The sequence below is a fragment of the Rutidosis leptorrhynchoides genome, chromosome 2 (genome assembly GCF_046630445.1).
Source record: "Rutidosis leptorrhynchoides isolate AG116_Rl617_1_P2 chromosome 2, CSIRO_AGI_Rlap_v1, whole genome shotgun sequence".
In the NCBI taxonomy this organism is placed as follows: Eukaryota; Viridiplantae; Streptophyta; class Magnoliopsida; order Asterales; family Asteraceae; genus Rutidosis; species Rutidosis leptorrhynchoides.
In genome coordinates, this window is record NC_092334.1 from 421,701,453 (window position 1) to 421,714,971 (window position 13,519).

Here is a 13,519-nt window from a genome sequence, read left to right on the forward strand (position 1 = left end):
TTTAACCATGACGTTCTCAGCTATTCCCTTAGGATATCTAGTGGATTGGTCAACTAGCTGGATGCTCATTTTGGTAGGATTAAGGTTTCCAATTTCGAGTCTTTGAAACAGTGAGTAGGGCATGAGATTGATGTTGGCACCAAGGTCAGCGAGAGAATCGATAGTACCAGATTGGTAGATAGAACAAGGAAGGGTAAATCGTTCGGTATCCCCTAGTTTTTCAGGAAGAGTATTTAAGAGAATGGCTGAACAATCCGCGTTCAGCGGGACATTGGATACTTCGGGTACCTTATCCTTGGTTGATAGGAGTTTCCTAAAATACTTCTTACTATGAGGATTTTTAGACACAGTGTCCAAAAATTTACCGTCAAGCTTGAAAGATTTCATCTTGTTATGTCTTTGCTTAAGATTGCCCGGGAATGGAATGGGTGTTTCCCATTGGGTTTAGGTGATGACTCAATGACTACTACCGAATGGGTATTAGTTAGTTTCTTCTCCTTAGAAGAAACTAAAGGTTGGCCATATGCCACCTTTGAGTCATTTTTAGGATAACCAAGAGAATCGAGACATTGATTTAGCTGGCTTATTTGATTTTCAAGACTACTCAGGTGATTTGTCATGACTAAGTCAGCTGCATCTTGTCTTGCTGTGATCATGTGGATGATACACAGTAGGACATCGTCTGGACTTGTCTCTGGTGGTGTAGTGGGTTTAGTGGGTGGGTTGTGTGGATGAGCTAGGATCTTATCAGAGTAGACAATAGCGTCCTCACATTCAGCCTCGTATACCTTAGTCGAATGAGGTTCAGTACAATTCTGGCATAATGGCACTTCAGACACATGTTGCGGGAGTTTCTTTAGCTCTCCAACTTCTTTGGTGAGGTTTTCTATTAGTTCCGAGGGATATTTTATGGTTTTGATAGGATCGGAGGAGGAAAGCGGTGTTGCTGATGAAATGTGCTCTTCCGTGTTCCAATCGTGATGGTGCATAGTCATCTCCTCGATCAATCTCCAGGCCTGGTCAGCAGTGAAGTTCATGAAGTTACCTTAAGAAACAGCATCAAGAGTAGACTTATTGTTCTGAATCAGACCTTTGTAGAAGGTCAAAATCTGATCAGAGCTCTCAAGACGGTGGTTCGGGCATCTTCGAAGCAAATGTTTGAATCTTTCCCATGCAGTGTAGAGTGATTCATCGTATGCTTGTTGAAAGTTTACGATATCATTCCTAAGTCTGATTTGTTTTGATGGAGGAAAGTACTTGATTAAGAAAGTTGTTGCCATTTCCTCCCATGAGGTGATAGAGTTGGGTTCTAACCCCTCGAACCAGGCTTTTGCATGAAGAGTTAAGGAATAGGGGAACAGATACAGATGAACTACATCTTGTTTAACCCCGTTTTGCTTATATGAGTTAGATAAGGAGAGGAATCTATCTAAGTGAGAGTTGGGATCGTCAATTGGTAAGCCATGGAATAGACAGTGATTTTGAATGAGTTGTATGATGCCATGCTTAAGCACAAAAGACGCTCTGTTAACCTCTGGATAGAGTATCGGTCCTCCTCATCCTTCTAACGAGGGTTTGGTGATGTCAGCGAGAGTGATGCGTGCGGCCATCGTCGAACTATCGGCATGCAAGTGTGGATCTCGTCGGATGGGTACAATGTATGATATCAGATAGAAGAAAGGATGTGTTGGAAGAATTCTTAGTGGTCTAAGTAGGTTAAACCATCCTAAAGGTTCACTAATAAGGAAGTCCATTTTAAATTTTCTAATTAATCTAAATTAAGCTAATATTATCTAACCTAACTACGGTAAACTAGTAACTTCTGACAAAGCTAGCCTCAGTCAAAAGGATCTCTTAGAAACTAACTAATCTAAACAGGCTCCAAATCGTACTACCGCTCCCCGGCAACGGCGCCAAAAATTTAACTCTCCCGTGATATGCCCAAATCGGACGGTTAATTTATGCGGTGTCGTTAGGTCGCAAAACATCAATTCAGGATACCAAGAGAAGAAGTTGAATGTTTAATTTATATGTGCTGTGCCTAAATCTATTATTCCTTCCTATGGGTTAGTAAGAGCAAATATGACCTAGGGTCGTTCCTTGAGCGGTCGAATTTGAAACGGAGCTTATCTAGATAATTTAGTGATTAAGATGGGTTTGTACACAATTCAGTATCCAAGACTAGTGGCCAGGTACACCTTGTGTGGAGAGGCAGGATCCTTTTAGTCCCAATAAATTGGCGACTGTTCGGAAAATCCAACAACCAAGTCCAACTGGTTTATTCTAGACACCACTTTATCCGGAATATCAAATTGTGTAAAGAAAATAGTTGGGTTGAATAGTTTATATATTTGTAATTAAGATATTAAAGCAATATAATTAAAATAAGCTAGCTAACATGCAACAACTAAGGACAGAGAAGACGTGGTTCACCATGATTTAAGATAACGTAGTGTCGGGATGATTGCTAGACACTCATTGGATAGATATACCTCAGTGTGAACACTAGATTCCCTACTAAGCGGTTTCCCGATTAGCATGTCACGAGGAACTAGGCTTTGAATATTCTGATCGGATGAACTATGCTCAACTCCCGATGCTTTATCTGGTTTAAGAATATAAGCAGCCCATCTAGGATGTTGTGCATACCTTGGATGCACGAATAAAGTAGCATAGCCATAGAATGTCCAACCTTTCTTAACACCTTAGTGTATCACCCAAGTGAGTGGTTATGATTATGTTTCGAATCCCTTTCTGTCAATGGTTTGGTAAAATCTAAGGGTTTGTAGACAAATTAGAACCTCTGATGGTTCTCAGTCATCCTTAAAGATTTATAAGCTTAGTTTGTATTGTAGTGCGTTAGATTCCCATTTATGATTTAAACCAGCCCTTACTTAAATCTACCCAATAAATTCCTTAGTTATCCACCATGTACTAGACTTATAGTGGTTCCATAGCTTCTAACCTTGACCATGCTCAAGTGGTCCTATAGTACATCAACACTGTACTCTACTATTGCAGCAGTATTTTCTCGAGTCTTATACTCTTGACCAATGTCTTGATCTGGTCCTACAGTAATTCCCCATGTACTTTATAGTATTTCCGATGGGTTCATACCTTGACCAATGTATAAACACAGATAACTAATTACCTTTATAATGTCGACTTTATAAAAGATTTTAATCATGTTTATTGGTGGAAGGACGATAATAACGAGGTTTAATATCATAGACAGAAAGTGATTACGAAACGATAATCATCCCTAACTAACATTAATAAATCATGGTAAACAATTAAGCAATCACTCACACATTATGGCAACAAGCATTTCAATCATTAATAAATCACAAACATCAAACAAGAACATTATGATGAATTAATAAAAGAAAAGGATAGATAGTACCGAATAATGTCGACAGAATAACACTTGTATTTCTTCATAATATCCATAGCGTTACAATGCTTGAAAGCTTCTACTACTAACTACATACTAATCTCCTATTGATCACTAGAGAGCGACAATAGAGAGATAATTATATTTCCTAATCTCTGTACCTTTCTCTCTTTAGAAACTAGAGAGAGAAAGTAGAGAGAGAACTAATCTCATATAGATCACAAGAGAGCGACTATAGAGAGATATTTAGAGAGAGAAGTGAATAATTGGTGTGTTTTTTGGTGTCTTAAAATGAGAAGTGAAGCCCTCCTTTTATAAGAAAAGCTTGGGGGCAAAATTATAATTTTTGGCCAAAAAAGGCCTGGCAGGCCGTATGGCAAGGTGCTGGTCAGCTTGATTCACTGGATCGTAACTTGATTCACCATTTTCGCTCTAGAATCTTCGTTTTAGCTCCGTTTTTGATGATTCTTCTGCCCACGCGTTTGTAATTGAATATCCTACAACATGAGGTTAAGTAATTAAACTTTTTCAAAAATTATGAAATAAGTTATTTAAACACGAGTTAATCGTCTTAGCCGGTTTTGCTCGTTTTTCCTCGTTTCTCATCCTTTTTTAGTGATTCTTGAAACATAGCCTTTGTAATGACTAAATCTACCAAATTAACTAACAAAGTGATTATTTTAGCGATAAAGTTTGGAACTTTATGGTTTTAGGGCTCAATATCGGGGGTAAAAACGTGACTTTTTGGCCGATATCAGCTATTAAAAAAGAAACTCCGAAAAGATTTCTTAAGGAAAATGAGAGTGTGCTTGAGGACAAGCAATGTCTAAGTGTGAGATATTTGATATCGGCTAAAGAGTCACGTTTTCACCCCGGTATAAAGGCCCAAAAACAAGAAAGATTTGAACTTTGTTGGCAAAATACCCACTTCGTCGGTTAGAATTGAAGAACAACTAATTACAAAGGCAGTGCAAAAAGAATCAAGAGAATCGGAGCTAAAACGAAGATTCTAGAGCGAAAACGGTGAAAGACAAGAAATCAAGTTACGATCCAGGGAATCCAGCTGACCAGGAAAGCCAAACGGCCTTCCAAACGGCTTGCCTGGCTCACAAACGGCCTGCCAAATAGCCAGGGCAAACGGCCCTTGCAAACAGCTTGGCTTGGCAAATGGCCTGCCAAACGGCCTGCCAGCCATTTGCAGGGAAAAATCATGCTTATTTAAAGGGTCTTTGTCATTCATTCTAAAACACACTTCAATTCACTTCTTTCTCTCTCTTGTACAATATTAGTCATACTTTGACTCCGTGCGGGAAACCTAGTACCCGGAGAAGAACGCCGAAGATTGTATTAGGAGCGGTCTGGAGTCTTGAAGTTGTCACTTTTGTATTCAGAACTCGTTTAATCTACTGGTACTTCTATCCTTTATCTTTATATAATGTCTTCTATCATTATGTTCTGTGATATTATTGCCATGATTAGCGAGTAGTTATCTTTAGTGTATGCTATGATGTAAGCAGTTATAATGCTGAAATAATGTTATGGTTTGTGTATGTCGTTGAAATGCTTTCCGATTATGCTTTAAACTCAATCGCTTTTCCAACTAATTGAACGTAGTTATTGGCTCTGTTATTGGGAAGTCGCGAACCCCGATTCAGAGTACATTATCTGTGTCAACCCTTTGTAAGAGAAGTCTATTGGATACAACGTAAGATCGACTGAGGCACACCGGTTGTAGTAAGTCTATCGAGCTTTGGATTCCGAATGAGGACTCTTTCGTAGTGAAACATCTGACTAGACCCTTAGTACATTGTCGGTCCCAGACCATGCTAGTGTAGTCACCAAGCATATAAACTTTGTACATGCACACTGAAGCACGGTGGTTGTTGTAAGCTGCACCCTGCTAAGTAAGGCCATGGAACCTAGTCAGTGTTGATTAGTACACTGCGCCATAACGCGGTCTCAAGCATTGCACCCCGCTTGAGGGATTCTTAGTTAATTAAGAAACTGTTTGTTTAGACACATAAAGGATTGGACCGTTAGGATAACCGAACATATTCATGGAAGTCAGCTTGACTTGGCCATGGTGTTTCTTTATGGTTGAACTCTTTTTAAGGGCCTAACTATCTTTTAAAACCAATCATTAATGAAAGCATTGAAACACATCACGTCTCTCAAATATGGTAAACTATGTTTTCTATTATGCTTAAGAAAGTTTAGACCTTTGTGGAATATTAATACGTCACCCAACCGATTCACTCAATTGGATAAGCCGTCTGAACGTGTATTCCTGTAGTCAGATTGCACGGGCGTCGAGGGTAAGGGACATTTCTCTCTATTCAGAATCTTCAAGCCTAGTGCAGTTTTTTAAAGGGGCGTTTAGGACCAGTGTAATGAATACAGGGCCTCTGCCTATTCATGAGCCAGCATTCCTTAATCTCGGCAAAGTAACTGATGAAATCATAGTATGTACTTACTTTAACCTTATATGAATTACAAATTTTATCGCATTTACTTTATCTGTCTTATAAATTAGAAAATCCCAAAAATTAAATAACCAGTACTCCTTCATAAATATCTTAGGCTTAAATATAGGTTCGATTCTACTGATATCTAAAAAATACGACTCTAGGTCATACTTCCCTTACTCATACTAAGGAGTAGTACAATTTAGGCTCCGCTAAATATAAATTTAAAACAGTACCCCCCCTCTTTGTGGTTTATTCTGATGTGTTGCAACCTAACGACACCACACAAATAAAACCGTCCGTTTCGACCATATCAGCCACTGCCTGCCAGGGCTGTGGTGAGCCTATTTAAGGAGCATTTTGCTCCTATTTCAACACATTCTACACATTTTCAATTTCATTTTCCACTACAAAAAAAAATATTAGATTTAGAAGTTAGTAGTTAGTTTAGCTTTATTTTGGAGGATACTCCAAGAGTCACTGCAATCTTGGGCAGATTTATGTAAACTTTCAGGTTTTTATCTGTAATGCTTTTCTATTTATTTAAACATCGACTGTTATTATCTATGTTTCAATATGCGTTGTGATATTACCATTGTAGCTTAAATTAATCTGTATGTTGTCATGATAGAAGTTTAGGCTAGCGTAATTATGTTAATATAGTACGATTACTGTTATTATACTGAATTTGTAACCTCGTTAGGCTTGTATGCTAGAATCTTGAGGATTCACCAACCTAAGTTGTGACCAGAACTTGTCCACCTATATGAGCCTAGCTACTTCATAGGATTAAGATCCTTGGTTATATCATATCTGAAGCATCTATGAACTCGGTATGGCCGGTGTTCCCGAGACGCATCTAATGCGCTTTTAGGACACAGAACTTAGGAATTAAGACATGAATGACCTAGTATACCTAATAACTCTTCCAGGGAGACCTCTTAGAACCGTTATGATCTACATAGCGCCTCAGCAGTATAACCCACTTCCATTGCATGTTCTTGTTTTATTGTTGCATTATGATTAGTCATACTATATGTTATAGGTTCTTATCTGTCTTACTATCAGTTTAACACTTTAATGTTATATAATGTTTAGAATGATATGATCTCAGTAGTATGCTGATAAGGATTTTAGTTTATCCAATGATTTATCAACTTAACCCGACAGATTCTTTTTGTTTGTGATTGTGTTCAATTAACACGACACATTGTTATACAGTTTCCTAAATGATAACGAGGGTTGAGATTAGAACTTAACCTTGTAACAAATCTTAGTGCTTTACTAAGGATAAACTTTGAGGTTTAGACACGATCTAGTCGTGTAACCCTAGTGACATACTTATCTTGCACAAAGAGAACTCCGAGAGTCTAGAAGATGGGTAGGTTTATATAATTAGTTCATCCAACCAGGTCTATTTTATTCTAATCATATACCTAATCCAAACATAATTACCTTTCCCTAGCCTAAACCTATATCTTGGTCAGAATTTCCTTAATCTGCATACTCCGGATATCTCTCCAATACCTTTACTTTTTCCACAAGTAGGACTTTTAGCTTTATCAAAACCACTAATTTTCTATCCAGACAATTCAACCAAAGACAATTATACCCTTGGTTTTCAATTCGTTAAACCATAAAAAAGAAAGACCCTAGGTCAACTTACGCTTGCTATCTTAGGAAGTAAAAACGGATTTAGGCCCTGCTACTATAAAAGTAAATCACATGTTCCTCTCCTGAGAACCATTTTGTCAACCTTGTTACACGATAAACAAAACTGACTTTTTGAGCGATATCAGTAGATAGACTAGTTTTTGTCACCGCTGTCGGGGATCGAATATTATAATTAAAAAAAGCTTTAATTATATAACCTAGTACCATTTGGTGGTGTCTAAGAAAGACAATTATACACGGACTTGGTTGTTGGATTTTCCGGACAGTCTCCAATTTCATTGGAACCAAAAAGATCCCACCTCTCCGTAGTCGATCTGGCCATCTAAGTATGAAGTAATCTGAGCGAAACTTTATTAATTATTATATCGATAAGGTTAGCGACCGAATCTCAAGAATAATTGATTTAGTCAAATTGTCGATCTTTTCAGTTAATTAATATTTTCTTAAAGTTAATTTCAGCTTAAACCAGAAAACAGAAAATCATGAATAAGGAACATCAAGTCACTCTCGCTTCTACGCAAAAGTAATGTTTGAAGGAAAGAGGATGACCAATCATTTTTGAAACTGAAGAAACCTTGGAAATCACTTCACACATGATCAAGCTGGTCGGTATGATCTGTAAATTTCAAGGTCTCCCAACTAATGATCCAAAATTTCATCTAAACAAGTTTATTAGTCTGGTTAACTCTTTTAGAAAAGAAGAATCTGATACAAATATTTCAAAACTAAAGATAATTATACCCTTGGTTTTCAGTTCGTTAAATCATCAAAAAGAACGACCCTCGGTCAACTTACGCTTGCTATCTTAGGAAGTAAAAAGTGAAATTAGGCTCCACTACTATTAAAATAAATCACATGTTCCTCTCCTGAGAACCGTTCTATCAACCTTGTTACACGAAAAACAAAATCGAATTTTTGAGCGATATCACAGAACTTGGAGAAGCAAGTGGAAAAACTGGCTAACTTGTTAAGTGAAAGGAAGTAGTGGGAGTTGCCAAGAAACAAAAAGGTTAACCCTAGGGGTGATAACGTGAATAAGATTGTTTCAACTTTGGGAGAAATATCGGATGATGAGATGGTTTCAATCGGGATTAAAGAAGTTAGAGATGCATCACTACTAAAGTATGAGAAACCGGTGGTTTCACCATATATACCACCCATTCCATCTCCGAGGAAAGGATTCGAGTACGATCAGGTCAAGAGACTAATTAATGGTAATAAATTTTTTGTTACTGATATGTGTGCATGTAATTTTTTAAGGAGGAAAGAGATGAAGAAGGAAGCAAGGAAAGAGAAGAAGAAGGAAGAGAAAGAAGCTAAAGTTGCACGAGTGCTCCCCGTGAAGGTTGATCGATAGAAATTTCCAGCCAAGTTGGGAGATCCAGGTGAATTTATTATTTCTTGTTTACTTTTCTGGTAGTGTTATGTATAACAGACTTGGAGATTTGGGGCAAGTATAAATGTTATGCCCCTATCTTTATATAAAACGTTAGATTTGCCTAAGTTGTCACCCACGTATATATGCATCCGTTCATATGACCAAGACAAGAAACATCCAATGGATATAGCAGATAATTTGCATGTCCTGGTTGCTAATTTGAATTTTGTATCAGATTTTGTAGTCATGGATGTAGAGGAGGACACCAATGTCCCTCTCATTTTAGGAAGATCTTTTATGTTGAAGAAGGAAAGTTGACATTGAGGGATGGTGACAAATCAGTCACCTTTGTGAATAAGAAGGTTAGGAACTCACCCACCAAAGTTAAGGAGTCAATTCAAACTGTTTTTGTTGCATGTGATCCCTTATTGACTCATTCGTTAGTGTTGAGAAGATAGTGTATGAACTTGTTATTGACCATTTCATGAGGAAGCTTTATAAGTGGGTTCATCTTTCTATGTATAAAGGTGGCCATAAGTTGTGTGAACGGTTAGCAGATAGGTTGTCACCCGAGGAAACGGAAAAACCTGTTGACTTGATGCAGGTTACTAGAGAAACCGACACATGCCTTAATTCAAAGCTCAATGAGTATGGAAGAGTTGTAGGCTCACGAGGATGGAGCTTATGCTCCCAGAGTTAATTGAGATCTGGAGTGAGTCAAGTACATGACTTGTCAATAAACATGCACATATCTTTGTAGAGTTTGTATAATTATCTTTTAGAAATTTGAGAAAATCCAAAAACATTTGAAAAACTTTTTAAAATTCAAAATATATTTTCATTTTTTTTTGTTTTTTGTTTTTGTTTCTTGTATATTAATGGCATGTACCAGTTGAGTTGAACATTGTGTGATATCAATCGAGGAATGGCCTCCAGCGCAGGCCGTCTGTCACTCCATTTGGTCATTCTCGGCTCTATATCCGGTCATCTTTATTGCCTTTACACTATATTGTCCTCATGAATTTATACTATATTATCTGATTTCATGTATTCAGGGCATTACATGATCTTAAGTGTGGGGGTGAGTTATAAATTCCCTCGAAATTGTTACACTTGACGTGGGAAAATTTGAAATTTTTTAAAATGTTGAAACACTTAAAAGCCAAGTTGTCCATTATTTTGGTAAGTAATGATACGCGTGCCTACGCGCACGGCACTCGTACGTATCACGCACATCCTGAATATTGCCAGAACATCTGATTAGGAGGTGCGCACGTGGATTTTTCTTAGCGCACACGAAAGTAATCGGATATAATTTTATCCATAATTAAACGTGATCCTTTCCCTACTATAAACCCGTTATTTATGGTTGTTATCTGGTAGGATCTAGAACCTAATTATGAGGCATTCTAGGGTTAGGATTTTATTATAAATACAACCCTAAACCTCATTCACTCGATACAACATTTTCTGTATTACTCGAATTTAAGATTGCGTCCAGAAAACACTCTAACGGTAACAGGTATGTTCCATGAACATAAACCCTATGCAACCACCTCTAGTGCCATTTTTGTGGCAATTGCCATCAATGGTAGATGTAGCTTTGATCACCCTTTCGTAGATCATCATCTCAATAAGGGTTATTCACGGTAAACCGGACCGGAGATCAAAGCTATAATCGTTCTTAAACACTCCCTCATGCACTCAACATCATTCTTGATATTTGAGCAGATTTATGTTCGATCAAACGGTGCTATTCGTAGGACCATAACAAGAATTGCGTAAAAAGTTTTATATGTTACGAACGATTAACTATAAAGCTTTTAATCTTTTTATGGTTTTTCTTGTGTAACTCGTGACAATGGGAAAGTCTGGTAGCAATCAATCGTCTCGTTCTCAGGGTTCTAATATTACGGGATCGAAGCAAGCAAACCCTGAAAAGACTCCTGTCACAAGCAAAACTCCAAGCTCTAGAGCAGTAAAGCTCCCTCAAAAATCAAAAACGTCGTCAACAGTTACTCCCCCAGTGTATCATTCATAGACATCACAAACAACTACTGAATACTGGGCACCGGGTAATGAAGATGATGAAGAGGATGAGTATGAGGAAGAGGTCCATCTTATTATTATGGGGTACGTTCCTATATACTCTACGCCAAAGTCAACGGTCCATACTCGGCGTATAATGACCTCGGTGAGTGCATGCGAGTATTTAGCAGGGCAAAACATTGATGTTGGACATCCAACTAATGATCGCACTCCCTTGAATAGAATACAAAGAAAGCACATGTTCTCGCCCATTCCTAGGTTATCATCCTTGCTTTCGCCAAGTGCTCCTTCGGGGTATACTACCAATCCTACGGGCGATAGCAAGAAGAAGAGTCAAGAAGATTTACTTTCCATACTGGCTGGAGCTACGCCAGATAAATATGCACAGGCGTTAGCAGTACCATACAAGGGTGAGGATGTGTTGGATAACTTCTATGCGGGAATAATGGGGCGAAAGGTGAAACCTACATGGAGGTTGCGCTAGTTAATGAAAAGTTTGGGCCTCATATTGCCAATTATGTGCATGAATCTCCTCTTATTATTCCATTGACTATGGGATGGTATGATGGCACAACAGATCCTGATGATTTCTTGCAAAGGGACGAAGGGACAGTGTGCGATCAGGCTTGGAATGATGAAACCAAGTGTTTAGAATTTCAGACTTTGTTGCAGGGAGTCGCAAGGGAGTGGTTTAGTAATTTGCCATTACCACTTGTTACTTCCTATAACGATCTTCGAGCACACTTCCTGTTAAATTTTCACAACATGCGCGCCTACAAAAAGACGCATGTTAAATGTCATGAAATCAGACAAGGTACAAGAGAATCCCTTGGGCAGTTCATAGATCGATACACCAAGGAAGTTGCTAAAATGGCTGGACTCCTTGAGAGTCAAAAAGTGTTCGGTTTTATACATAGGTTGTGTAGAGAGCGACATTTTGCCCTGTGGCAGCACTTGTACATGAAGGTTCTTGATACTTTAGCCGATGCTATCAAAGAAGCCCACGAGCATATGCGTGCAAGGGAAGACATCACTAGGAATAGTGAAAAAACCCCGATGGCAAAAGTAACAAAGATGACGATTCACATCGCAGTCTAGCAGGAGGATCAAAGCGCAAGGGTGATAGTTACAGCCAGGGTTCTGCATCGTCAAAATATAACAAGTTTCAGAAGTCAAGCAGTTCTGATCAAGGGAAGGGTCGCTTCCCAAGTCAAAACTTTGCGATTATGCGCGAATTGACTAAAACACCAAAAGAAATCCTAGCTACCGAGCCAATCTGTATGACGTTCTCTGCTCCTGCAAAAATGTCAGAATATGCTAGGAGAGACAAATCCAAGTATTGTGAGTTTCACGATGACTATGGACACAAGATTGATCGTTGCAAGTCTTTTATTGAAAAAGTGATCGAATGTTTGAGAAGGGGTGAGCTTAATCACCTGAAACCCTTAAAAAAGAAGGGGACTGTGTCGCATGGTAATCAATTAGAGAAAACCGCACCCAACCAAAAGAAAGGTGGTGATAAAATATCTGATAAAACGATAAACATGGTGCATGCTTGGCGCTCTGGTCAGAGGCGCAAGGCCGAGCAATTGGAGGAATGGGAGGCGGAAGCTATTATCTTCCCTCCAATGCAAACAATTAATCCCTCACATGCGTCCATAATCATTAAAGTTCGCATCACAGATTATGGATATAATGTGCGACGCTTAAATGTCGACATGGGTAGCAATGTCGACTTAATGTATGAACACTGCTTTAGGCAGCTACCAGCAACAATCAAGTCTAAGATGCGGGCACCCACAACTGTTCTGTCGGGATTCTCTGGCAAATATGCATGGCCATTAGGGTGCATCGAGCTTGAACTAGAGCTGGTCGATGATAACGATTCAACCCGCACACGGGCCGTCCCTGTTGAATTTTGTGTGGTGCGTTCTTATTCTTGTTACAATGCACTCCTCGGGCGAGTGACTTTGTAGAAGTTTGGTGCGGTACCCTCTACCGTTCATGGCATGATCAAGTTTCCTACTAAGCACGTTAACGCCGCCTAAACCATTGCCTACAGTTGAAGAATAGATACAAAGTAGTTCTATCCTAGTCAATCTGAAGTACCCCAAAAAATGAATTTAAATTGGGGGCAACCTTTCAGATGACATCAAAGTCTAGTTACGCGATATACTGGTAGCTAACATGGACATTTTCGCATGGTGTGAGGATGATATGACTGGGGTACCACGAAATATCGCTGAGCACAAGCTGTACGCGAATCCTAACTTAACTCAGGTGAGACAAAAGAAGCACTCAATGGCGCCAGAAAGAAGCGAATGGTTGAGGCTGGAAGTAGACAAGCTGGTTCATGTGAACATTTTTAGAGTGGTGCGGTATCAGACTTGGGTCACGAATCATGTTTTGGTTAAAAAAGGAGATTGCTTATGGCACATGTGTGTCGATTTTAAGGACATCAATAAAGCATGTCCTAAGGATAATTACCCTTTGCCTGAGATTGACTGGAAAGTTGAATCCCTTTCCGGTTTCAGGTTCAAATGCTTTTTGGACGCCTAT

The 13,519-nt window shown here is 38.8% G+C and overlaps 1 protein-coding gene and 1 non-coding gene across 2 annotated transcripts; both read left to right on the forward strand.

Moving 5' to 3' along the window:
• Nucleotides 1-1,125: 1,125 nt before the first annotated feature.
• On the forward strand, nucleotides 1,126-1,232 carry LOC139895369 (small nucleolar RNA R71). The gene has a single exon (XR_011775824.1). It is a non-coding gene; the product is annotated as a small nucleolar RNA R71 (small nucleolar RNA).
• A 10,280-nt stretch (nucleotides 1,233-11,512) lies between these two features.
• LOC139889188 (uncharacterized) lies at nucleotides 11,513-12,936 on the forward strand. The gene is made up of 2 exons (XM_071872151.1): nucleotides 11,513-12,025; nucleotides 12,124-12,936. The coding sequence occupies exons 1-2, from the start codon at nucleotides 11,513-11,515 to the stop codon at nucleotides 12,934-12,936; spliced, it is 1,326 nt and encodes a 441-aa protein (XP_071728252.1).
• Nucleotides 12,937-13,519: the final 583 nt, after the last annotated feature.